The sequence below is a fragment of the Bos mutus genome, chromosome 3 (assembly GCF_027580195.1).
Source record: "Bos mutus isolate GX-2022 chromosome 3, NWIPB_WYAK_1.1, whole genome shotgun sequence".
NCBI lineage: Eukaryota > Metazoa > Chordata > Mammalia > Artiodactyla > Bovidae > Bos > Bos mutus.
Window position 1 is genome coordinate 20,245,358 of NC_091619.1, and position 25,658 is coordinate 20,271,015.

Below are 25,658 nucleotides of genomic sequence, written 5' to 3' on the forward strand. Positions count from 1 at the left end.
CTGTTCTTTGGGTGGTGAATGCAAAGTTGTGCTTCTTTAAGCTTTACAGTATCAAGCTTTGAATTTCAAGAGCAATCCCAACTAGCATCTACTGAGAAGAGTGAAGAATACCCTCTCAAGAAGACAAAGTTACCTAATGACCTCAATCCCCATCCTTCTTTCTCCCCAGTAAGGTTTTTTGCCTTCTCCCTCCTTGCCAGGAGGCAGAGATATGACCCAAGGTTGAAAAACACATAACAACCATCTCAAATGACTTAGATTTAATCATCGGAAGCAAACTAAATGGAAGGCTTACAATAGAGAAGAATTACATGTCAGTGCCTTTTGCAAACTGAGCTGGGACAGAAAGAGACTGGGGCTGCCCCTCAACCTGATCCCTTCCAAACAAAGATATCCACAGTGTCCCTGGCAGTCTGGCCCAGGGAAGGGGGAGACTCTGTTGGCTCTGTGCGTTGAGGTTGCCTTGTCCACTGCTCACTCCTGGCCAGCATCAGGAGCTCCGCCCTGCCGGCTCTGGTCGTCACCCTTCTTTTTGTGGCCTGAGACGATGTCATCAATCCGCAGCAGCAGAACTGCCGTCTAGAAGAAAAACCACAGCCCCAAAGAGGTCAGCAGACAGGAAGGACACTTGTTTTCTTTTAGACATTATCACCCAGCTCCTCCTACATAATTATCATTTTATCTGAAATCTACCCTTCAATAGTCTTGAATGTAAATGGAGTTCTCCCTAAGCAAGAGATGCTACTTGTGCTAGTTAACTTTTTTTTCCCTTTTGGCTGTGCCACACAGCTTGTTGGATCTTAGTTCCCTGAGCAGTGGCTGGACTTGGGCTCTGGGCAGTGAAAGAGCAGAGTTCTAACCACTGGTCTGCCAGGAAATTCCTTACCTTGCTCTTTAAGACTTTTTTTTCATGTGGATCATTTTTTAAAAAGTCTTTACTGAATGTTACAATATTATTTCTGTTCTATATTTCGGTTTTCTGGCCCCAAGGCATGTGGGATCTTCGCTCCCAAACTAGACACTAAACCTGCACCCTGAAGTGGAGAGTAAAGTCTTAACCACTGGACCACCAGGAAAGTTCCCACTACCTTGCTTTTTAAGTGAGCTAAAAATAAGCAGGGGGATGGAATTCCCGGGGAGATCTTTTGAAGAATACTCAAACAGCACAGCATATGATTTTGACTGCCTCACCTCTACTGCTGTCTTATACGTTTGCAGCTTTACAGCCAATGGTTCCCAGATGCCCAGTTCTTTCATGTCCACCAAAGTGCCTGTCTCACCATTTACACCCCAAGTCTCACAATTCTCCTGGGTATGCTTGGCCTGTAGTTGGAACAAGCATAAACAGTTAAAGGGGAAAATATTAGGAACTGACAGAGACCATTAGACAAGAACCAAATACACTGATTGATAAGGTAGGAATAAGAGAAAATGCCAATGACAGCAAATAAGGTAAAAATTAAGATAGAGTTTTTAAGGGAAGAAGCTACCAGGAGAACCTGGGGGGACAGACATGAACCACCCTTAGTCCCAACACAGCTTTTCCTACCTAAGAGAACAGCGTGGAAAGGAACTCACCCGAAGGGAGGTAAGCAGACGGATGGTGCTGGCTCCACAGTTCTGGATAAGGGTGCGAGGGATGACCTCCAGGGCTTGAGCAACAGCCCGATATGGCCACTGTTCCACACCAGTCATGGCTTTGGATTTTTCTGTCAAGGCATGAGCCACAGCCATCTCAGAAGCCCCACCCCCTGGCACCAGCTGCGGGTCCAGAAGAACATTGCGGCACACTTGCATGGCATCCTGGAGGTTGCGTTCTACTTCCTTGGGAAAGCAAACCGACAGTATAAAGCCAAAGTTCGATGACTCAGGAACAAACCGGAAGCATCAAAGGACTTCCTGATTGCCAAGTTTGGTAAACCACCAAAGAGGGCAGACTAAGAAAGGTCCTTCAAACCTTTTGGGAAGGGTAGATGCTATAACTGTGGAAAAACACATTAACTACAATTCCTAGAAGGCCACGGGGAGGAGGTGTCACCCTGGGATATTAGGCTTTTGTCCCCTGTGCTTGAAAGACCTATACCCTACTCTGCCCTGTCTACTTGTATACTCTAGGAGGCTGCACAGCATAGTGGAAACTCTGTACTTATTAGCTATGTGCATTCCGTAAGTTATTTAACCTCATTAAAAAAAAAGGTAATATTTATTCATTTCAACTTAAATAAGAAAACAATGGTTGCTAGGGGATGGGGAAACGATGAGTTTAATGGGTATAGCACCTCACTTTTTCAAAATAAAAGTTCTAAAGATCTGTTGCATAAGAATATGAATATACTTAACACTGCTGAACTAATACACTTAAAAATGGTTAAGACAATAAATGTTACATTTAAAAAAATTTTAACCACAATTTAAAATAAAAACATTTGCAGCTTCAGATGACAACTGAATAACTATAAATGGCAAACAGGAAAATTTTAGGCCCTTTGGGAAACTCTCAAGAAATGGAATGACCTACTTCAATTCAGTCACACTTCTAAGGCTGACTCACCGAGAGAATCTCTTTGCTGGCCCCTCGGAGAAGAATTGTGCAGGCCTTGGGGTCTTTGCATTCAGTGATGAATGTAAAGTACTCATCTCCAATTTTCTTGATTTCCAACAGGCCTGCCCCTGTTCCAACATCTTCTTCTCTCAGTTCCTCTGGCCTGCTGACTATCCGGGCCCCACAGGCTCTAATGATTAGATGGGGAGGAGGGGGACAGGGAGAAGACCAGATGATGTCAGATACTTTGACTCACCTTCCTGGTCCCTAGAGTCTGTGGTGGGGGATAAAGGAAGGGCAAAAGTGGATTGCTAGTAACATTTCTACCGAACTTGAGAGGTCTTGGCTGCCTGGTGAAACAGATTTCCAAATACAGAGGTAAAGTTTCCTTAAACTAATATAGTTTTATAAGTGTACATACCTAAGATAATTACTATAATGAGATACTGTTTAATTCAAAGTATATTCAGTAGACCCTAAAATTTGGACAAATGAGTTCTTATGCACGTTACATAGTGGTCATTTCTATGTTGAACTTGTCCTATATTGCCTAGTTAGATCTCAAGGCCAATAACAGGACTACACTAAAAACAAAGCAAAGGTCAAGCAAGAAGGAAGGTAAATATATGTCTGACCCCATTTTAATGAATGTAGGGCTAATTTTTTATGTCATTCTTCCCCCCCGCCTCATGGGCATGCAGAGTCAACTATATATACACATGCATGCCCCGCGCCATTTCAGAGCAAGCGTTTTAAGAATAAAATCGCGTTTTAAGTATAAAATCACATTTGGATCTATGGCGTATTATGTGATGTTAGGATAGACTTAACATTAAAAAAAAAAAGAAAAAAAAAGATGGACCTAAGCCTAGATATCCATGCTGAAGTAGTGAATGCAATCTAAGGTTGCATTACAGTAACTGAGGATCCAATCAAGTTAATTATTGGTTCTATCATATTCTGAGCTAGTTAAAACAGACGACTCTGAAATGGACCCCTATACCAAGGTGGTGATCACAGATGTCTAAGCATAAGCTGTTCACTTCTGGTTAGGAGCAACAGAATCTCATGCAGCAGATAATTGTTACTCTGGGGGACCTCTGAAGAGGGCAGATGGCTAATCCCAGGTTATTTCCACCTGTAAATGATTTGGCTGATTGTATCCTGTTAAGCTTTATCAGATAATGATGACTACATTATGAAGCTACAAAATAAAAACACATGGGAAGGAGCACAATTTTATTTCTACCTGACCTACTCACCTAGCAATGCGATTATTATCTGTCTTCCGGACTCTGCGGATGGCTGTGATATTTGCTCGCATGAGGTAGTGCTGAGCTAAATCTGTGGAAATAGAGATGTCAAGTTGGAAGCCAGAAATTCCGGGTTCTGAACTGCTTTTATCTTCCATGTACCCTAACCATCACCCGTCAATTATGTTCAGTATATGACAACATGGGATGAAAAAAATTACCCATCCTCTTCTACCACAACAGCAGTCTGGAAAAATGAATGGAGTCCTACCGGAGATGCCCTTCTCTGTGATGACCACATCTGGCTTCAGCTGGATAATGTCCTCACAGAGCTGCTGAATGTACTCTTCTTCCATTTGGAGGATTCGAGTGAAGTCTTCCTCTCGTGTGATTTCAATGTCAGTCTATGTGGTGAAGAAAAGTCACCATGAATTAAAAATTCTGAACTGGTGAAGCTCTTTAGCTACTACTACACTCCCTCTGGTATAGAAGGAAATGGCAACATACTCCAGTCTTGCCTCGAGAATTCCACGAACAGAAGAGCCTAACGGGCTACAGTCCACGGGATTGCAAACAGTTGGACAAGACCGAGCAAGTCACACACCACACACACACACACACACACAGTTGGACAAGACCGAGCAAGTCACACACACACACAGTTGGACAAGACCGAGCAAGCAAGTCACACACACACACACACACACACACACACACACACTCCCACCCGACCCCTCTGTTTAGCCCTCTCATGTATCCCAGAAAGCAAGAGCTGGAATAAACCATGATCCAACACCTTTGTACACCAGTTTAGCTCCAAGAATCATCTACATCTAGCTTAACCCCATTTAGTTATTTACTGGAAGGAAAGTCACATGCAATTAGTGGAGAGTTTGGCTAAGGTCTATAGCCACTTAGTTCAATGTTTCCTCTGACTTGTCAGCATGCAGGGTAACTCAGGGTCTTAATTCTCCCAACTTCTAATGATTCTTGTTCCCAATCACCGTTTGATAAGCTTCAGTTACTTTTATTCAAGTGTGATGGAGCCTTGAGTTTCCTGTCCTTTGGAAATTTTTTAGCACTTCAAAGCTCAATTAACTCCTACTCCATGTTCTACTAATGCATTAGAAAAGGTTGCATGATACTCTGAAGCCAAACAGAGCTGGGTTCAAATTCTGATTTGGCCAATACAAGGTATGTTCCTGAAGCAATTAACCTAACTTTTCTGAGCTACAGATCCCTCATCTGTAAAATGAAAGTCAGTATCATTTGCTCTTAAGGGTTGTTGTAAAGGTCACACAGTAGGCATGTACCAAGCACTTCTTACCTCCTTGGTATAGAAACAGAGTCTTACATCAACTTTACTGAACAGGGCCGATGCCCTTACCTGGCTCTCTCCTTTCTTGTACTCCAGAGAAGAATCCAGCAACACAATGCGAGGGTTCTTGATGTAGCGTCGCATTCGTGGATGGGTCACATCCTTGTTAATCATGACTCCACGTAAAACACACGAGTCTTCAATGATGCCCCCAGGTATCTGAGCAAAAGAATTACTTTAATCCACAACCAGGAGACACTTCTCAACTTCCTTTTCAGACATTCATTTTTCCCAAATAACCACCATTTCAGATTTCTAAATTTTCCACAAACCTCAAAAACAACTACAGCTTCAATCACCTTTCTTTCTCTCTAGGAAGCACATCAATCTTAGACCATGACACACAATTTGAAGGTTGGCTGAAACAGAAGTTCAGTGATTCACAAAGATTTAAAGGGGCATATATCTCTACCTCCTGAAAGAGAGTTCCACGAATTTTAGGTATAGGGCTCCCTCTACTGGTCACAAGTTATTAATGCTTCTTTTAAATCTTAGATGGAGAAAGCTTTATTAGTGCTATGGTGTAGAGCCCTTATTTCCTGACCTAGTGTCTGATATGCACACAAATACAGACAAAAAAAAAAAAGGCTTTCCCTTGCCCCTGTAAACCGTGGGTAGAGAGAGCAGTGAAGCTAACAGAATTATTTCAGATACCTCTTTAGTACCTTCTTTTTCAAGATTTTTGTTTTCCAGGTAGTAAATACTCTTCTTCCTGGTTCTAATAACAAAGGTATCTTCCTCTGATTTAAACTTACTTCCTCCGCAAGCAAAGTACACACTTGAAGAGTTTACCTTTTCTACCCTTGCATATTTCTTGATGTCAATCTCTTTCCGGCCGTTCTCCTCAAACTGTACAGTTTTGACAGCATCCAGGGCAATGTTGCAAGCCAAAGAAGACCACCGACTGATTACTTTGGTAGTAATGGAGCTGTTGATGATGTTCAGCATCGTATCTCGGTTACTGGTGTCGACAGGGATACTGGAGAAAAGAAAAACGGGTAATATGGTCAGGTGGATCTTGGATATTTAAGAAATCCCTCATCTACATCTTGATGGCTATAACAGTGGGCCAACAGGCAGAAGAAGTGGAAATTTGTTTCTTCATAGGAAACTAAAGTGTTATCAAGAAGTAACCTTGTCCATCTTCTGCTTTTCAGAAAGCTTACAATTAACCCATCCCTGGAAGGTGTCTCAAATCCCTGAATAATCTGCTCCCTCCTCTGACAACCCTCCACATTTACTTAAGAGTTTACAGTACAATATTCTCTTTCCTGTCTACTCCAACCATATACACTCTATATAACTTTAACAACTTGAGTCAAGACATATTTCATCTTTGAAACTTCATCCCTTAACTAAAAAATCCTGAAAGTTGTAGAAGACCTTGGATACTATCTTGTCCGAATTTTCACATACTGCTGAAATCCCTGTTATTAACAGTGTAAGACACACAATAAGCAATCATTAAATAGTTGTTGAATCATGTATTTTAGAGAAAAAAGCAATAGCTTCAAAAGTTATTGCTTGATAAAAAGAAGAATGTTAATGACTCAGCTCCCAACATTCAATAAATTCTTTGTATCTCTACGTTCTTACAAAGCTTACTTCATAAAATTACCTGCAATCAAACACCTCATTCTCTAGGAGTGCTAGTTATCAAGCACTTTGTTTCTTAATAGCAGGCGGTACAATACAAAGCTTCCACACTGCGGGGTACTTGTGCATCCAACAACCCAAGAATATGAGTAGATTATAGGTTTTATTTTTTAAACAACTGTTTTAATAAAAAAGTTCTGCATTTTGTATCTTCTCATTTAACTGACATTCCCTTAAGTAGAAGTCACACATTTTTATATTCTTTTTATTATACCTTATAGCACTCAGCAAACACAGACCAACGGCAAGTTCTGTGATAACTAGACTGGATTCAAACAGCATTTTCAGTACCATCCTTTTCGTTTTAATGAATATAGCTGACTATTATCCTATACAATGCTGTGTATTACAGAGAGTACTGACTGGATTAGTTATAATCATACATGATGGTAGGATATTTTAATATTAAGTCCTCAATAATCACAGTTATCTAACTCCTTGTTTCTCCTACTACAATCTATAACTTTGGAGTGAAACTCTAGTTCACTTACTATACATTCCCCAAGGCATAACATGGAAACTAGCAGGCTGCATGTAACCAAAGCATGTTTTGAAGAACTGAACCTAGCTCCTTTTATTTGTCTGTTCTGGATCCTTGGCCGTTTTCTAAAAACTTTTATTCCCCTTATCCTTCCCTTCATTTTGCTCCCCTCTTTCTCCTTGCAAAATAATACGAACTACTGGTGATGTGCCCGGCCTTCCTTTACCACCTAAGAACAGATCGGTCTTCAGGCCTTCCTTGGTCGACACCACCCGCTTCTGGTCCCCACCTCCAATACCTTATTTTCTTAAGGGTGCTGATCATATCGTCCAATGCCTTGCGGTAAGCACTGATCACCACTGTTGGGTGCATCTGCTGCTCTAGGAAGTGCTCAGCCACAGACAGCATCTCCCCAGCTGAAAAAAGATATATATACCATAACATCTTAAAAAGTATCTGGATTTCAAAACAACTTCATTAAAGCTTCTAAAATACCTGCTCTTTTTTTCTAAAGCAGGTCTGCCCCAAAGGTATGCCAACACTATTTCAAATTTTGTACTCTGTACAAGCCAACTCTGAAATAAAGTACTAATCAGATACATTTTAAATGACTAAAGATTGATCCTAGGGTTTACTTAATTCTGTGATCTAACTACTTATGTTATCAGTTTCTTAAACAGTAAATATTTTTCCAAAGACTCTAAAAAGAAAGAAAAATACATAAAGGAAAATCGATTTGCTTATTATTTCAATACCTAAGATGTAGTCAAACTGCAGGTACTGAACCCCCCCACCAAAACTCTACACCCAGAGAATACCCATTAAAATCTTACCCTTTGGAAGAGGATTATTGGTAAAATGCCTCTTTCTTTTAAAAACTGTCCTTACTTTTAATTCTAATTAAAACACACACAAACACAGAGAAATACAAATACACACTGACATACAAAAGTTTGCTTCTAAAACACCATTAATTTTGGTCAAAAAAGGGCCTTTTACAAAATGCTTATATTATCAGGTCCACTGACACTAATTCTTTTTTTTTTGACAGTAATTCTTAAAATGTACACAAATGTGTCAAAGTTCACCTATCTACTCTCTGACATGAGCTCAAATGTTTGATTTTGATACTTTAGAATTCATAAGTGACTATTAAGTATATTAAAATATAATCAAATATTGTAAAAGATGCTCTAATAACTTAGAAAAGACTATGCGCTGTTAAACAGCAGCCAGAATAGTATCATAGAAGTTATCTTCAGAAATGGCAATATTTTGGTGTTTTTTTAAATAGCTATGTCTAAAATACCTAGACCTATGGATAGTTAACCTATTTAGTATCTTCAGAAGATTCAACTAAGATTGCTGTTGTTGGTATTCAACTTTTTCAACACCATGGACTATGGTCCATCAGGTTTCACTGTCAATGGGATTTCCCACGCAAGAATACTAGAGTGGGTTGCTACATCCTTCTCCAGGGGATCTTCCTAACCCAGGGATCCCAGCCTCCTGCGCTGGCAGGTGGATTCTCTATTCAGATCAGATCAGATCAGTCGCTCAGTCGTGTCCGACTCTTTGCGACCCCATCGTAGCACACCAGGCCTCCCTGTCCATCACCAACTCCCGGAGTTTACTGAGACTCACATCCATCAAGTCAGTGATGCTATCCAGCCATCTCATCCTCTGTCATCCCCTTCTCCTCTTGCCCCCAATCCCTCCCAGCATTAGAGTCTTTTCCAATGAGTCAACTCTTCGCATGAGGTGGCCAAGGATTCTCTATTACTGAGCCAGTAAGATTACCATCAGAAAATTCTCATGTTGCTACAGATATTTTCAAAATGAATGCTATTATAAAAATTTCACAATCAACTTAAAATTTATGAAACTAAGGCAACACGCTAAGTTTTCAAATGGATGTTTTATGATCCCACAGAATGCAGAAAGATTAGGCCATTAAAACATGTATAGCTAAGACTCAGTCTTAAGATTCTATATTTCTCTATTTTACTACTCACTAAAGTCTGTAATCTCAAAATCAGTATTTACTGCACTTAAATGGTCATTCACAGAGAGGCAGAGATGAAAAATTTAAAGCACCCAATGCATACAATTCCCAGGCAAGACTGAATGCTCTGCCTTGTTTCAGCTCTCATCTTGTAAAAAAGTGTCCTTTATGTGGTATATTTAGTGGTAAGTTTTCCTCAAATTTGTGCATTTTCTTGGTGATTTCACTGTTGAAAGCCCTTAAGTACTATCTACTTTTCCCACGTGCAAGAAGGCTCTGATGTGCCTTGTAAAGACAATGAACTTACTAGATAAGCTTAGTTCAGGTGTGAGTTACAGTGATATTGGGCATGAGTTCAATGTTAATGAGTCAACAATGCACATTAAATACAGTATCTTTAAAACAAACCATGTTTACTTAAAAACAACATCCAGAGCTTTCCTAATGGCTCAGCGGGTAAAGCATCTCCCTGCAATGCGGGAGACCTGGGTTCAATCCCTGGGTGGGGAAGATCCCCTGGAGAAGGAAATGGCAACCCACTCCAGTATTCTTGCCTGGAAAACCCCATGGACGGAGAAGCCTGGTGGGCTACAGTCTACGGAGTCATGAACAGTTGGACACGACTGAGCAACTTCACTTTAAAACAAAACATAAAACACATATTTATGCTTGATAAAATATGTGACCAGAGGCTCAAAGGCATCTAACCCCATATTACCTCCTGGAGTGATGGTTTACTGCTAAGTCGCTTCAGTCGTGTCCGACTCTATGTGACCCATAGACGGCAGCCCACCAGGCTCCCCGTCCCTGAGATTCTCCAGGCAAGAACACTTGAGTGGATTGCCATTTCCTTCTCCAATGCATGAAAGTGAAGTCGCTCAGTCGTATCCGACTCCTAGCGACCCCATGGACTGCAGCCTACCAGGCTCCTCCGTCCATGGGATTTTCCAGGCAAGAGTACTGGAGTGGGGTGCCATTGCCTTCTCCGGGAGCGATGGTTTAGTACTAATTCAGTGTTTGCGGTGACTTTATAGAAAATAATTTACTGTAATGAGAATAGACTGTAATTTACTCTAACACATTTGAAAAACTTATTCTTTACCATGATGAACATTTTATGCTCAGTTGGGAAAGAATACATAGAAAATTAGCAACAAGTTCTTTAAATAGTTATAATTAATGGATTAGTAAAAATGTTCTTAAAATATGACTCAGGGGACTTCCCTGGTAGTACATTGGTTAAGACTGCACTTCCACTGCAGGGAATGCTGGTTTGATCCCTGGTCAGGGAACTAAGAGCCCACATACTGAGCAGTGTGGCAAAAATATAAAAAAGACTGACATTATCTCTGGCAAAAATCTAATGTTTCAATCTAATTTTCCTTATCAACCTTCCATTCTCTTCTTACCAAGAATAATTACTGATGTGGTCCCATCTCCAACCTCTTCATCCTGTGTCCGGCTAATTTCAATCATCGACTTGGCTGCTGGATGCTGCACTTGAATCTGAAAAGAAAAGTACAGGGCTACCCTGGTGGTCCAGTGGTTAAAGAATCTGCCCGCCCATGCAGGGGACATGGGTTTGATCCCTGGTCCGTGAAGATCCCACATGCTGCAGGGCAACTAAGCCCGTGTGCCACAACCATTGAGCCCGCCTTCCCTAGAGCTTGTAGTTGGGAACAAGAGAAGCCACGGCAATGAGAAGCCCTCACGCTGCAATGAAGAGTAGCTCCTGCTCACCGCAACTAGAGAAAGCCCATGTGTAGCAATGAAGACCCAGCCCAGCCATAAATAATTAGAAAAAGAAAAATGTAGAATTCATTGAATCAACACTACTCAAAGACCTCTTAACCCATTCTGCTTGGTCCTAACTCTTAAAGATTCTTGCTTCCACTTACTCCCTTTTATTGTTTGATCACAGATTTAAAGATTAAAACTGGCCTCCAAGATATCTAAGTAAACCACTTTTTCAAGTAGTTTTTGCAGTGGGGCAGAGGGAAGGAGGAGGAACGCATTAGACAACTTAACTATTAAAGTTTCTTGAGAACAGAACAGTATCTTTTAGCTAATTTATTGGGAGCACCGTTGTGGTGGTTGAATTGTGGCCTTTGAAAGAACATGCTGATGCCTCACTCCCTGGAAACTGTGAATTCAACCATATTTGGAAATACGGTCTTTGAAGATGAAATCAAGTTAAGACGAGGTTATAGGACAAATCAGGGTAGGCTCTAAATCCAACCACTGGGATGGTAGAGACACACAAGAGAATGCCGTATGACAGAATGACAGGTTATAAGCCAAAGAATGTGGTCAAGATTCTGAGGCTAGAAGAGGAAGGGTACTTCCGTAGAGCCTTCAGAGGGAGTGTGTCACTTCTGACACACTGTGTCTGGACCCCCAGCCTCCAGTTCATGAGAATAAATTTCTGTTGTTTCAAGTCACACAGTCTGTGGTAACTTCTAAGTAGCCCAAAGAAACTAACCATTATTTACATTATCTCTTTATGTGTCTTTTGTAAAACGTTAGAAAACAAAATGAAAAGTCCTACCTCTCGAAGAATGGCATTGCCATCATTGGTCATCACGATGCCTCCCATGGGGTCCAAAAGCATCTAGGACCAAAGCAAAGATTATATTTAAGTGTCCCAGAAAACAGAAAGGGAAAACGTGTAGCTGAAGTTTCAGTATGAAATAAGCCTACCTTCATCATAGACTTCGGTCCCAAACATGTTCGGATGATATCTGCGATAGTCTATTGGAAAGAAAATACAAAACACGTTAAGCACAAACCAGAGGATGGTGATTGTGTGTTTTAGGGGGAGGGGCATGGGCAACTCATAGAGCCAGTGTTTTAACAAGGACACTTCTAAAGTAGGGTTTGCAACTAACTTTCAGTATAGGGTGTCATATGGCTAGATTCTGTTCTTTGTCTTTCCCCCTTTGGGAATGTTTTCTGGATATGCAAAGAAATAACTTTTCACAAGGAAAAAAAAGGGACATAGCTCTCACAGCTTCAGTTTCCCAGCAGTCCACAGATAACTGAAAGTCCACATATTTGTACTTCCTTCCATGATAGTGGCTTCCACCTCATGCTAAATTATATCCAGGGCTATTTTATTCTTTCATTCAACAAATGTTTACTGAATATACCTATCCAGGATCTACAGTGAGTACTAGGAATACAAAAGGGAATTAATATAGTTCTTTTACCCAAGTAATTCAGTCTAGTATGGGAGGCAAACACAAACATGCAATATAATATGCACAATATGAGAAGACCATTAGATACATCTCAGAGAGGGAAGGCTTCTTTCTCCTTACCACCAAAAGGGAAATGTCCTGAAGGAAAGGAAATCAAATTTTCTTCCACCAAATCACAAATACAGAAATACAAATACAGGCAAACTATTATAAACAACTTAAAAAAATATGCTACCTTGGCAGCATTGATGTTTCCAGATTGAACTTTTCTTCCAGATTCACGCTTTGTGTTCTGGCCTAAAACAGATAAAAACAAAAGGCATGGGAGGGAGATTCAAAAGGGAGGGGATATACGTATACCTACGGTTGATTCATGTTGAGTTTCAACAGAAAACAACAAAATTCTGTAAAGCAATTATCCTTCAAAAAAAAAAAAGGCGACACACCAGTATTGCTCCACTGTATATAAGCTACTTCCTAATCTTTGAAAATAAACACACACCCAGGTTTCATGAATGTATACACTGATTAAAGCTTATCGACTTGTACTCTTTAAATATCAATTATACCTCAACAAACTGTTAAAAAATAAACACATGTACTTATGGCTACTTACTTATTTACTTCAATTCCTGGTATAATAAGAACAATCCACAAAGCTTCACTTCAGAATCTTGGTCATCACTTTCCCTCTAACCAAACATTCATGTACTTACAGCAAGGATTCATAATCTGAGCTGTATCAGATTCTCAAAGGGCTGGTGTCCCTAAAAAAGCATGAATCTCTTCTTTATATAACAAGGGAAAGAGTCTGGGGATTTACATTCTCACACTAGGATATGGTGAACCATACCCACAGTCCCAGCATAAATTATTGACAGTGACCCCCAGTGTGCTGTGGAATGAGCACACACACTCAAAAGTATTGGGGTTTGCAAGATATGGTCACTTCATGCTTGGATATAATCAGAATGCCTCAGTTACCCACTTACCATAAGTAACAGTGTACTATATACTTTAATAGGGAGCACAATCAGTTACAGCTGCTACTGCCAAGGATTAACACGGACCTCAGAAAGGTTGCACAATGCACCACTAACTCACCCTAGGGCCCTTTCAATGAGAGACAAGCCAATGGCCATAACTGAACCAATGTATTGTTTTTCTCACTCCTCTCTCCAAATTATATTTTCCTTACAATTTGTTGTAAAATTTTCGATCCCGTCCCATCAAATCTAAACACAACTCTCTGGATTTAGATCCCTATTTCAGGCATTGTTAACTAAAATCCTGCATGGATCTTTCTGATGGATTCATCAGGAAAAAATAGTTTTTTATTTCTGAGTTAAGCGAATGCTTGTCTTAAAATAGTTATTTTCCAGGTGTAGAGAAAATAGATAAAATCTCGGAACAGCATTCTTTACACAGAAGATGGTGAGAAAGGCAAAATGGCTAGTCAAGCATGTCAAGTGATCATGCAGGATGAGGTACAGAAGTTACACAGGGTAGAAACATACCAGGGGAAGACAAGTGAAATGGGACTCATAAGTAAATAAGAAATCTGGGATGTTCCCGAAGGTAAAAAGAACTAATTAAGAAATTTGGGAAAACTCAGTTCGTAAGTGGGAAAGATTACAACGGACGAGACATTTGCAGGGATAATTACATCTAATATAATATGATCAGTGAGAGAAGCAGGGTTACATCAGGAACAGGGGTTAACAAATGAAAATTCAAGACAACAGTTATCATAAAAAAAAATGGCCAAGGAAACTCGCTGTTTGCCAGACCCTCTTTTAAACAATTGTATCTACTTATCTCATTTAAGCCTCACAATTCTACGAGGAAATACTGTTAACCCTAATAATAAAGATGGAACTATTTCGATCTTTATTTGGCCGAAACCACACCACTATTAAAGGATGGACCAAGATTATAAAGCTAGGCCAAATTAAAAAATATTTATTCATTCAGCTACACACTGAAAATCGCTCAAGGAAGCGTGCAGGGGCAAGGGTTGGGAGTGAAGAACGGAACGCCGAGTGGGAAGCATCTTTCCGAGGTCACTGCCCGGAAAGACAGAGCCTCGCGTTCGGCGAGGGTAAGGTCAATTGGCGTTTGCGAAGACAGGGGAATGGGTTAAGGAAAGAGGGAAACGGGAGAAGGGGCTTCCAAAATGAACGACTGGAAGGCTCCGCGGCCGAACCAGGGCGCGATTGGGCTGGGGCAAGGCTGTTAAGTGCGAAAGGGGAGGGCGGCGAAGGGAGTCCCTTCCCAACCTTCCCCACAACTCACTAAGCACGAGCACCGGACGATGACCCATCATGGCGGCGCGATGCAGAGCCGGGTACCCAGAGCTGGGGGAACCGGCAGAACCTTCTGGAGAGAGAGAACCAGAGAGAAGCCCAGAAAACGCTGCCTCCTCGGGGCTCACACCTAAACCCGCTACTCTCTGAGTCACCACCAATCACTGCATGCATCTCACTGACCGGCACGAAAACACACCAATTGACATTCTTAGCCCCACCCCCTGCGTAAGAACGCAGGGCAAGTTAGATAGAGAAAGCACGATGATAGAAATGCGAGGGCACAGGCGCTTGCGCAATAGGGTGGCCGCTCCCGGCCGCGTGCGGCGCGAACCTCAGCGCAAGCGCCGAGGCTCCGGCAGTTGGCCGGCACGCCACTGCGCATGTGTATCAACAACAAGGGTGGGTGCTGGGGTTGAGGCTTTCGATTAACACTGCAGGTGAGGTCATTAAACTCTGGCGTCTAGGCTTCTCTCGGGCCGCGAAGGTCAAGAAAGGCGTGGCAGTTTCCACGCTTTCGTTCCAGCCTTAGCAACGGCGAGCGATAGAGGGGCGGGATTTAAACCGGCTGTTGAGAGAAGATCTGGCCGGTTTGATGCTGGGAAATGGGAGTTGTAGTCCAATCCGGCTGGGCTGAGCGGTGACTATCCTTCCTGGCACGCTGGGAATTGTGGTTTATTGTCTCTGACTCGTTGCTGTGCGTGGACTTTCCCTTTCTTAGGTAAATGCTTTATTCTGAGGCTGTCAGCGGTACCAGGAGGTGGCTTAAGTTTTTCCCCGAGTTGTCCTATCCAAAAGACTTTTTCAAGTGTTCCCTGTAGTGCTCTCAGGATTTTCTTTCTCCACGCCCATTTCCTCCCTTGCCCTCCTCATCGCCTCAACTGCAGTGCAGGTTCATTAGAGTTGCTGGAGAGCACGAGTTTTAAAATAACCCTACAGAATGAGAAAAGGACTGATATTACAGAAATTAAAACGAGAGAACACGGAATATTTGCCTGTTCATAGGAGACTTGTAAGGTTTAGGCGTGGTTAAAGTACTGTTTTGTCCAGAAAAAAAGGAAATAGCTGTTTTCCAAACTAAAGGAAGGGCCCTGAGACCAAAAACAATTCAAGAACAGTTACTTCTATTTCGCCATAAACTAAGACAGTACATCCTTTCACACTTTTCCCTCTCCAAATTGGAACAGCCTGAGGTCTACTGGGGAGAACTTAAATTGTTAATAATAAAACAGTAAGATGGGTTGTCAGTCATGAGATACTATGATTTTTTTCCCCAGGCACCACACCTGTGGGTGTTCAGATGGAGCAGCTTCCTAGTCATCCTACTAACAGAAGAGGTGTGTGTCAGATGCCCTGCTTCCTCTCACTTAAAACCAGACCTTAATTGCCCAGCTTTTGGGGAAATGAAACTAGTTGTATGTATGGTTTTTTCCTGTTACTTAGTCGGAAAGTATTTGTATTTGTTATGCATTTCCCACTAAATGTATTCCTAGTGCCTAGAACTGGATCTATTAAATAGTAGATACTCAGTAATTATAAGTTGAAGTGTATTATTATTCCTTTGCATCTCTTAATATTTAGGACAGAAGACATACTATTGACTCGAGTGAACAGATAATCAAACTGAGTGGGACAGTCCCACTAGTGGCCAGGGAAGTGCCTGAAACCATTTGACTCCAGAGCCTATTCACTTAATTGTAGGTGGGATAGATTATCTGAGAGGTCTGTACTGTCTTAACGTGAACATAAGTGAACTAGCTCTTTTCACAGATTATATTGTGCAGTGGTAAAGAACATGACTTTGGCATCTATAGGCCTGGATTTAATTCGAGCACTGCCTCAGTGAAAAATCTTAAGCAAATTTCCTAACTTCAGATAAGATCAGATCAGTCGCTCCCTTGTGTCCGACTTTGCGACCCCATGAATCGCAGCATGCCAGGCCTCCCTGTCCATCACCAACTCCCGGAGTTCACTCAGACTCACGTCCATCGAGTCAGTGATGCCATCCAGCCATCTCATCCTCTGTCGTCCCCTTCTCCTCCTGCCCCCAATCCCTCCCAGCATCACAGTCTTTTCCAATGAGTCATCTCTTCGCATGAGATGGCCAAAGTACTGGAGTTTCAGCTTTAGCATCATTCCTTCCAAAGAAATCCCAGGGCTGATCTTCAGAATGGACTGGTTGGATCTCCTTGCAGTCCAAGGGACTCTCAAGAGTCTTCTCCAACACCACAGTTCAAAAGCATCAATTCTTCGGCGCTCAGCCTTCTTCACAGTCCAACTCTCACATCCATACATGACCACAGGAAAAACCATAGCCTTGACTAGACAGACCTTTGTTGGCAAAGTAATGTCTCTGCTTTTGAATATGCTATCTAGGTTGGTCATAACTTTCCTTCCAAGGAGTGTCTTTTAATTTCATGGCTGCAGTCACCATCTGCAGTGATTTTGGAGCCCAGAAAAATAAAGTCTGACACTGTTTCCACTGTTTCCCCATCTATTTCCCATGAAGTGGTAGGACCAGATGCCATGATCTTCGTTTTCTGAATGTTGAGCTTTAAGCCAACTTTTTCACTCTCCACTTTCACTTTCATCAAGAGGCTTTTTAGTTCCTCTTCACTTTCTGCCATAAGGGTGGTGTCATCTGCATATCTGAGGTTATTGATATTTCTCCCGGCAATCTTGATTCCAGCTTGTGTTTCTTCCAGTCCAGCGTTTCTCATGATGTTAAATAAACAGGGTGACAATATACAGCCTTGACGAACTCCTTTTCCTTTTTGGAACCAGTCTGTTGTTCCATGTCCAGTTCTAACTGTTGCTTCCTGACCTGCACACAAATTTCTCAAGAGGCAGATCAGGTGGTCTGGTATTCCCATCTCTTGAAGAATTTTCCACAGGCTACCTACTTCATAGGGTCAGTATGAGAAATGTATAATGTATGTAGATCACTTTTTATATTTATTTTGTCTGTTCTTCCTTTTGCTGCTCCCCAGTCTCATCCTCTATTATACATTGTGTAGTCATCAGTATAGTTCTTTTAATATGGATTGTGTGTAATGTACTCTTCAAACCTTACAGTTCAGTAGAAAATGCACTGTCTACAGTGTAATACTGTCATTTCCTGAGAATAGCAGCCATGTCTGTTTAATGCACTGTAGCATCTTCAGTGGTTGATACATAGAAGCACTAAGCTATGTCTTCTATGTATGAATGAGTAAATTTGAGTTTTCTATCTTCTTTGATCTTATTATGACAGTGAATTGTGGATTTCCACTGTCTTGATCCCTTTAATTCTTTCGTGGAGCCAGATAGTCTGCCTTTCCATCCATTGCTCTTCTTTGGATTTTTTATTTTTGATTTTTATTTATTTACTTACTGTTGGCCATGCTGGGTCTTCCTTGCTGCACATGGGCTTTCTTTAACTGTGGTGAGTGGGGGCTACTCCCTAGTTGCATTGGCTTCTCGTTGCAGTGGCTTCCCCTGTTGCAGAGCACAGACTCTAGGGTGCCCAGGCTTCAGTAGTTGCAGCTCCTGGGCTCCAGAGCGTGGGCTCAGTAGTTGTGGCACTCGGGCTTACTCACGGACCAGGAATCCAATCCAGGTCCCTTTCTTCGGCAGGTGGATTCTTAACCACTGGACCACCAGAGAAGCCCTCCTCAGTCTACTTTGCCACTTCCTTTTCATCTTGCAAACTTTGGGAAGGAGTTCCCCAGAGGTCCAGGTTTCTCTCCCAGATTTTGACCTTGGAGAGCTAATTTATTCTTGCAGCTCCTTCATCACCTCTTTGTGTCTGGCCTGGAAGTTTGACCTTTCACCTGAGTTCAGTACCATCTCTTTGGCTGTTTTTTAGGCGTTTGGGCTGCCTTGTCTCATCTCAGATCCAATATGTCCAAAATGTGATTTATGTTAATATGATATTACTGAAACTCAGATTTCCTTGAGTGAAAAAGGAAATTCAGATGCTTGTGCAGTTGGGAGGGTTGATGAGATAGCTGGAGAATAAGAATGAATAAGAGTGATGAGGACCACAGGGACTGGAACTGAGGATTCAGTGCCTGTAGCTATCTGCCCATCTATCTCTCTTTCTCTTATACTGTCTCTTCTCTCTAATCTCTTGCTTATACCTGCTTCTTAAAGCATGCTAGCCAAATTCACTAGCTTTCATTGACCCCAGCTTTACATCTTCCCAGCAGAGCAAATTGAGGAAAGCAAGCCTGGACACAGAATCTACCTATCAGTCCCAAGGCATGACAAGCCCAGTTTGCCTCATGTGCTTACCCCTTGGATCAGTCCCAGTTGCCAAGTGGGATAGGCTACCATGATTGGCCTATATTAGGTCACATGTCCATTCCTATTGGAATAGGGAGAGGGGCCTGATGTATGTATGACCTAGAATCTGGAGAACGAGTAGCTTCTCAGAGGAAGGGTGGCTCAGTAGACAGAAATAACATATGTCTCTTATAACACTCGTCATTTTCTTCCTACAAATCAAAACTTCCTTCTAACTTAACTATTTTTGCCAAAGGTAATCTATTTTTCCCCATTAAGAACTTCCATGTTCAACCCATTTTAATCCTAATGTATTGATTAAAAATTGTATCATATTTTCTAACCCTAAAAAGGCTCAGTGATTTTCTGAGAGAGTCTCAGATTTATATTGGAAAGGGTCTTCCATGACCCATCCTGCTTTTCCCACTCTCCCCACCCTAATTCTGGCCACTTTCCTAGGGCTCCTTATCATTCTAGCCACATTCTTGCATCCTTGTCTTTGCTCATACCATCTTTTTCCCTCCCACTTGAATTATCTTTTCCACTTATCCGAAGCTTCCTGTTTTCAAGGTCTAGGAAATATCCTCCACCTGCCTGGAGTTGTCTTTGTCTATTGTGCTCATGTTGATACCTCTCCCCTGCCCTTTCAAAAACATTCATTTTTACATTTGATCACATTTCAGTATAACTAAAAGATAAAAGGACTTATTTTCATGCAAGACTATCAGACTCACTGTTTATGTTCTGTGTTGCTATATCACCATTTCACCAGTGTCTGATTAAACACCTATGAAACTATGTCTTGGGTCATGTTTATGCTCTAGCATTCAGTGCAGTAGTCAGCATGTAGCACAGATCAATAAGAACTTGTAAAATGTAAGCAAATTAGATTTTAGCTTATCCCATCTCTGCTTGGTTTCCCTTAGTCTCACTGTGGTTTCTTTTTTTGTCTTATATAACTTTCTTTGGAGACATTCAGGCCAGGGCCTCAGCACTTTGAATTCATAGACCAGATGCAGGATTCTAATTAGGCTGTCCCTAGTCAAAATGAACTCTGACTTAGTTGCCTCTGATTTTGTTCCAGCCAAAGAGGAGGGTAATACTGTGCCTCTTTGTCGAGCCAAACCCTCCCCCAGCTTTATTAATCTTCAAGCAAGTTCCCCACCAGTCACTTTACTGAAAATCCTGCCAACAAAGTTGCCGTCAGGTAAGGAAGGAGGCAGGGTGGATTTCCCAAATAGACTCAGCAGCAGGGAGGGTTTTCTGGACAAGGTGGCTGGAGGTTTCTTTTATTGATTTTGGTGCTGACTTCTGGGTCCAGGCACCTTTAGATTTTTCGCTGGTAGTTTGTTGATTATTCAGTTCTGTTGATTTCATTTTCTTCCTGATTTTACCAGTTCATTTGTTTGTTTGTTTTGCTTATTAATGCCTTTATTAGACTGGAAGGACTGAAACAAGACTTTCATTGCTTGTTTAGTAATGTTAGTTAAAAAGTGACTAGGGAAAGAAATAGTAACTATTAGCTCAGTTTCTTTGCATTTCAGTTATTCATCCTCCCACAGAAAAATCAGCAAGTTTAGCATACCTGTGGGAAGCCAAACAGAGCACTCAGTTCAGTTCAGTTCAGTTCAGTTGCTCAGTCGTGTCCGACTCTTTGTGACCCCATGAATCGCAGCACGTCAGGCCTCCCTGTCCATCACCAACTCCCAGAGTTCACTCAAACTCATGTCCATCGAGTCGGTGATGCCATCCAGCCATCTCATCCTCTGTCATCCCCTCCTCCTCCTGCCCCCAATCCGTCTCAGCATCAGGGTCTTTTCCAATGAGTCAACTCTTTGCATGAGGTGGCCAAAGTATTGGAGTTTCAGCTTCAGCATCAGTCCTTCCAATGAACACCCAGGACTGATCTCCTAGAGAGTCATAACTCCTGAGTTTGAGGACCTCAGGGTTTAATAAAGAAGTCAAGACCAATGAATATACAAGGTATAAATAACTGCCGGGGTTAACTGGCAGAGCTGGATGTGTATAATATAGTTAAAAACATTAAAAATGGGTGCAGCAAGACTCGTTGAAGTTAGAAAGCAGGAAGAACTTCGAGTCACTGCTAATGACCTTACTGTGTCAGGTCAGAGAGAAGAAGGCTGAGGCATCTCCTGAGCTCTTGAAAGGGAGGTTAGGCCTCAATCTCAAACCATTTCATTCACTCATCAAATATCTGTTGCACACTTACATGACAGGTATCCTTCTAGATGCTGGGGACACACAAGTGAACAAATCAGACAAAAATCCATGCCTTCCTGGAGTTTACATTCTAGAAGGGGGAATTAGCCAACAATTAACCAAATAATCATAAGTACTAAGGGGAAAAGTGAAGCAAGGGAGTGAATAATAAATTCCAGTGTATTGGTTTCAAATAGGCTGGCCAGGTAGGCTTCATAGAGAAGGTGACAGTTGAGCATAGTTACATCTGGGTTGAGTTGTGCCCAGAAAGCTTAGAGGGGTCTTCTTAGTAGAACCTTTCCCATCTCAGTGCAATTATAAAATCTCTTTTGTCCCCTTTGCACCTCCATTGCTCTTCCTTCAGGTATTAACCACAAGCCCAAGGAATGCCTAGGACTCCTAGAATGTATGTATGCCAATCTCCAGCTTCAGACCCAGCTCGCCCAACAACAGATGGCTATTTTGGAAAATTTACAAGCATCCATGACACAACTGGCTCCTGGGAAAGAAAACAAGAACTCTTCTCTCCCAGCCTTATCTCGCAATCTATTGTTAAGTCACCTGCCCCAATTCAGTAAATGAATTGTGGAACAAAGTTATTGTGTATGTTTTCCCTGCTCTCTTCTCAGTAAACCGTTGATGGAATCTGGGCTTATATATTCTATATGTGGTTGGTTGGTTTACAAGATCGTATTAAGTGCTCACTGAGTGCAAAGCGCTGTACAAGCACTTGGGAATGCATATTACAAGAGAGAGAAATTGTGGGGAGGGAGTTTACTATCTAGCAAAGCAGAAAAGACAGTTCATTGTAAAATTTAGCAGTACTCTAAGAGGGAATGGAAGTTCAGAGATAAAGGTTAGTAGGATACTGGATCAGTTGTGGAATCTTGCCGGAGGAAGTGGTGCCACTTGATGAAGGAGCTACATTGGATGGCCTGGGCAGATGAAGTAAGGTAGTTCTATGTCAGTTGGAAAGCTTGGGCAAAAACCGAGAGGTAGGGGAATAAGTCATCAAAAATTAGGAAAAGAGGATTATTTTACCCCCAGAATGTAGAATGTGATGTGAAGCAGAATTGGAGCAGCTGAGAACAGAGCAGCTTTCCCTGGAGGATTGTTCTGCTAACAACTGTTAGAAGCTCTGGTTTTATTTGAAGCGCCGGAAAGCCATTGAAGGCTTTCAGGTAGCAAAGGATACAAAATGGGCAAAACATTTTGGGGCGGAAGGAGGATGCAAGTGGAGAGGCCCCTATGAAACTACCAGGGTCTGGATAAAGGGTTTAGATATAAAGACAGGCAATGGGTAAATCTTAGCTATATTGTAGAAAGGGACTAGTCTCGAGCTTGAAGAACCAAGCGACAGCATCCTGAAATTTCTAAGTTGGGAAATCAGTTCAGCTTTCATGGGGGTTCAAATCCAGCCACATGTTTTCAGTGTTTGAGAAGCGGACACCAGAGGTTGGCTTAGTCATTTGGACCACATTAGATCACTGCTTTCTTATACATTTGTGTTGGCAAGTTATTCTTGAGACTGAGACTAGGTCCTTTTTCCAGAAGCTTATTTTCCTATGGAATGTGGAGAAGATAAAAGGAGAGTTAAGCCTGAATTCAGAGATGAGAAAGTGAGAAAGCAGTGGTTGAGAAGAGAATTTCACATTGGCTTCAACTCTTTGAATGGTTTTTCAGAGACTTCTTTTTAAAAAAAAAACTTTTTATTAATATTTTGTATTGGGGTATAACCAATTAACAGTTGTGAAAGTCCTGCAGTCAAATCCTGCTGGCCTTCAAAGTAAAATTCTCTGGGGACTCCTAGTCCTTTGCCGTTGTTGGGTTCCAGTGTCCTCCTCTCGGTGGTTGTTCAACAGCTAGTTGTGATTTTGATGGTCTCGCATGAGGAGATGAGTGCATGACTTGGTCTGACAGGAGAAGGTGAGTGCCATCTTGAATCTGCTTCCAGAGAGAGTTCTTTATTGTGTATGAATAAGGAAGACTGAGCAGAGATGTATGTCATCAACCATCACAATACTGTAGTTATCCTCCAATTAAAAATAAAGTTGAAAAAAGGAAGACAGCAGGGATAAGGCTGAAGTGAAGCTTGAGGAATTGGGGTTGGGGATTGAAAATTTTTGATTAAGCTATTATTTGTGGAGAAAAGAGAAATAAAGTAATTTTAGAAAGAGGCTCTGACATTTGTGCATAAGTTTTGACCCAACTGCTTGGAAAGAGGAAGGATATGTTATGTCTGGAAGTATGTCTATTTCATCATCTCATCATCTTCATTAAAATGCAATTTTTGAGTAAGATCTGAATGGGGTCCCCTCTTCCCTTAGCCAGTGATCTCTCCATTCACACTAAAAATTTTAAGAGTTATGCTCCCATTAGAATGGCATCAAGAAGACAAAAGATAACAGTTGTTGGTGAGGATGTGGGTGAAAAAGGAACCTTTAAACACTGTTGGTGGAAATGTAAATTGGTCCAGTGACTATGGAAAGCAATAGAGAGATTCCTGAAAAAATTAAAAATAGATACGTCATGTGACCCAGCAGTTCCGCTACTGGGTATATACCCAAAGGAAGTGAAAACAGTATTTTGAAGAGAGCAGTGCACTCCCATGTTTATTGCAGTGTTCCCAATAACTAAGATTTGGAAGCAACCTAAATGCCCTTCAGAAAATGAATGTGGTATGGAATGGAATATTATTCAGCCATAAGAAAGGAGGATATCTTGCCATTTGTGACAACATAAATAGACCTCAAGCACATTATGCTAAGTGAGAGAAGTCAGAGAAAGACAGGTACTGTATGATATCATTTATTTATGGGATCTAAAAAAACACAAAGTAAAATGGTAGTTATCAGGGGATGGGGGTGGAGGGATAAAAAAGTGATGTTGTTTAAGGGTACAAACTTTCAATAAGTAGTAAATGGACTGGAAGAAACACAAGCTGGAATCAAGACTGCCAGGAGAAATATCAATAACCTCAGATATGCAGATGACACCACCCTTATGGCAGAAAGTGAAGAGGAACTAAAAAGCCTCTTCATGAAAGTGAAAGAGGAGAGTGAAAAAGTTGGCTTAAAGCTCAGCATTCAGAAAACGAATATCATGGCATCTGGTCCCATCACTTCATGGGAAATAGATGAGGAAATGGTGGAAACAGTGTCAGACTTTTTTGGGGGGGCTCCAAAATCACTGCAGATGGTGACTGCAGCCATGAAATTAAAAGACGCTTACTCCTTGGAAGAAAAGTTATGACCAACCTAGATAGCATATTGAAAAGCAGAGACATTACTTTGCCAACAAAGGTCCGTCTAGTCAAGGCTATGGTTTTTCCTGTGGTCGTGTATGGATGTGAGAGTTGGACTGTGAAGAAAGCTGAGCACCGAAGAATTGATGCTTTTAAACTGGTGTTGGAGAAGACTCTTGAGAGTCCCTTGGACTGCAAGGAGATCCAACCAGTCCATTCTAAAGGAGATCAGCCCTGGGTATTCTTTGGAAGGAATCATGCTAAAGCTGAAACTCCAGTACTTTGGCCACCTCATGCGAAGAGTTGACTCATTGGAAAAGACTCTGATGCTGGGAGGGATTGGGGGCAGGAGGTGAAGGGAAAGACAGAGGATGAGATGGCTGGATGGCATCACTGACTCGATGGACATGAGTCTGAGTGAACTCCGGGAGTTGGTGATGGACAGGGAGGCCTGGCGTGCTGCGATTCATGGGGTCACAAAGAGTCGCGCACGACTGAGTGACTGAACTGAACTAAACTGAAGCCTTACTGATCTTGATGTACCCTATAATGAACACAGACAACAGTATTGTACCATAATTATGTAATATGGTAAGTATAACTACAATAGCAATCATAGTATAAAATATAAAGATATCAAAAGTAACATAAGATATCAAAAGTAACATAACAAAACATACCGCACACACCTCAAATGTACACAATGTTATTTGTCAAATATATTCAATAAAAATTTATAATCATGCTTAATGAAAAGGTATTCCATGTTCGTGGATAGGAAGACTCAATCTTGGGTTTTGGGAGTTGTTTTTTTTTTTTTTTGGCATGTGGGATCTTAGTTCCCTGACCAGGGATGGAACCCACATCCCCTGCATTGGAAGTGCAGATTCTTAACCACTGGACTGCCAGAGAAGTCTCAAGAAGACTCAGTCTTGTTAAGATGTCAGTTCTTCCCATCTTGGTCTATAGATTCAATGCAATCCCAATCAAAATCCCAGCAGATTACTTTGTTAATACTGACAAACTGACTCTAAAGTTTATATGAAGAGGCAAAAGACTAAGCATAGCCAGTATACTATTGAAGGAGGAGGAGGAGGAGGAGGGGAG

General features: G+C 41.5%; 2 protein-coding genes across 3 annotated transcripts; one reads left to right on the top strand and one right to left on the bottom strand.

The window, feature by feature from the left end:
• Positions 1–245: 245 nt before the first annotated feature.
• Positions 246–14,965, bottom strand: CCT3 (chaperonin containing TCP1 subunit 3). Its single transcript, XM_005898730.2, has 14 exons — positions 14,811–14,965; positions 12,751–12,812; positions 12,016–12,066; positions 11,864–11,926; positions 10,725–10,821; positions 7,609–7,726; positions 5,966–6,152; positions 5,183–5,332; positions 4,067–4,199; positions 3,805–3,886; positions 2,552–2,732; positions 1,579–1,824; positions 1,192–1,323; positions 246–579 (listed from the first exon to the last, which is right to left on the bottom strand). Exons 1-14 carry the CDS (start codon positions 14,839–14,841, stop codon positions 475–477), a joined length of 1,638 nt encoding a protein of 545 aa, XP_005898792.1. The 5' UTR covers positions 14,842–14,965; the 3' UTR covers positions 246–474.
• Positions 14,966–14,985: 20 nt separating this feature from the next.
• Positions 14,986–21,903, top strand: TSACC (TSSK6 activating cochaperone). Of its 2 annotated transcripts, none has more exons than XM_070367349.1 (4): positions 14,986–15,261; positions 16,099–16,158; positions 20,172–20,294; positions 21,672–21,903. In XM_070367349.1, the coding sequence occupies exons 2-4, from the start codon at positions 16,122–16,124 to the stop codon at positions 21,887–21,889; spliced, it is 378 nt and encodes a 125-aa protein (XP_070223450.1). In that variant the 5' UTR covers positions 14,986–15,261; positions 16,099–16,121; the 3' UTR covers positions 21,890–21,903. The 2 variants fall into 2 exon arrangements, with proteins under 2 accessions (XP_070223450.1, XP_070223451.1); XM_070367350.1 differs by lacking the exon at positions 14,986–15,261 and adding an exon at positions 15,271–15,542.
• Positions 21,904–25,658: the final 3,755 nt, after the last annotated feature.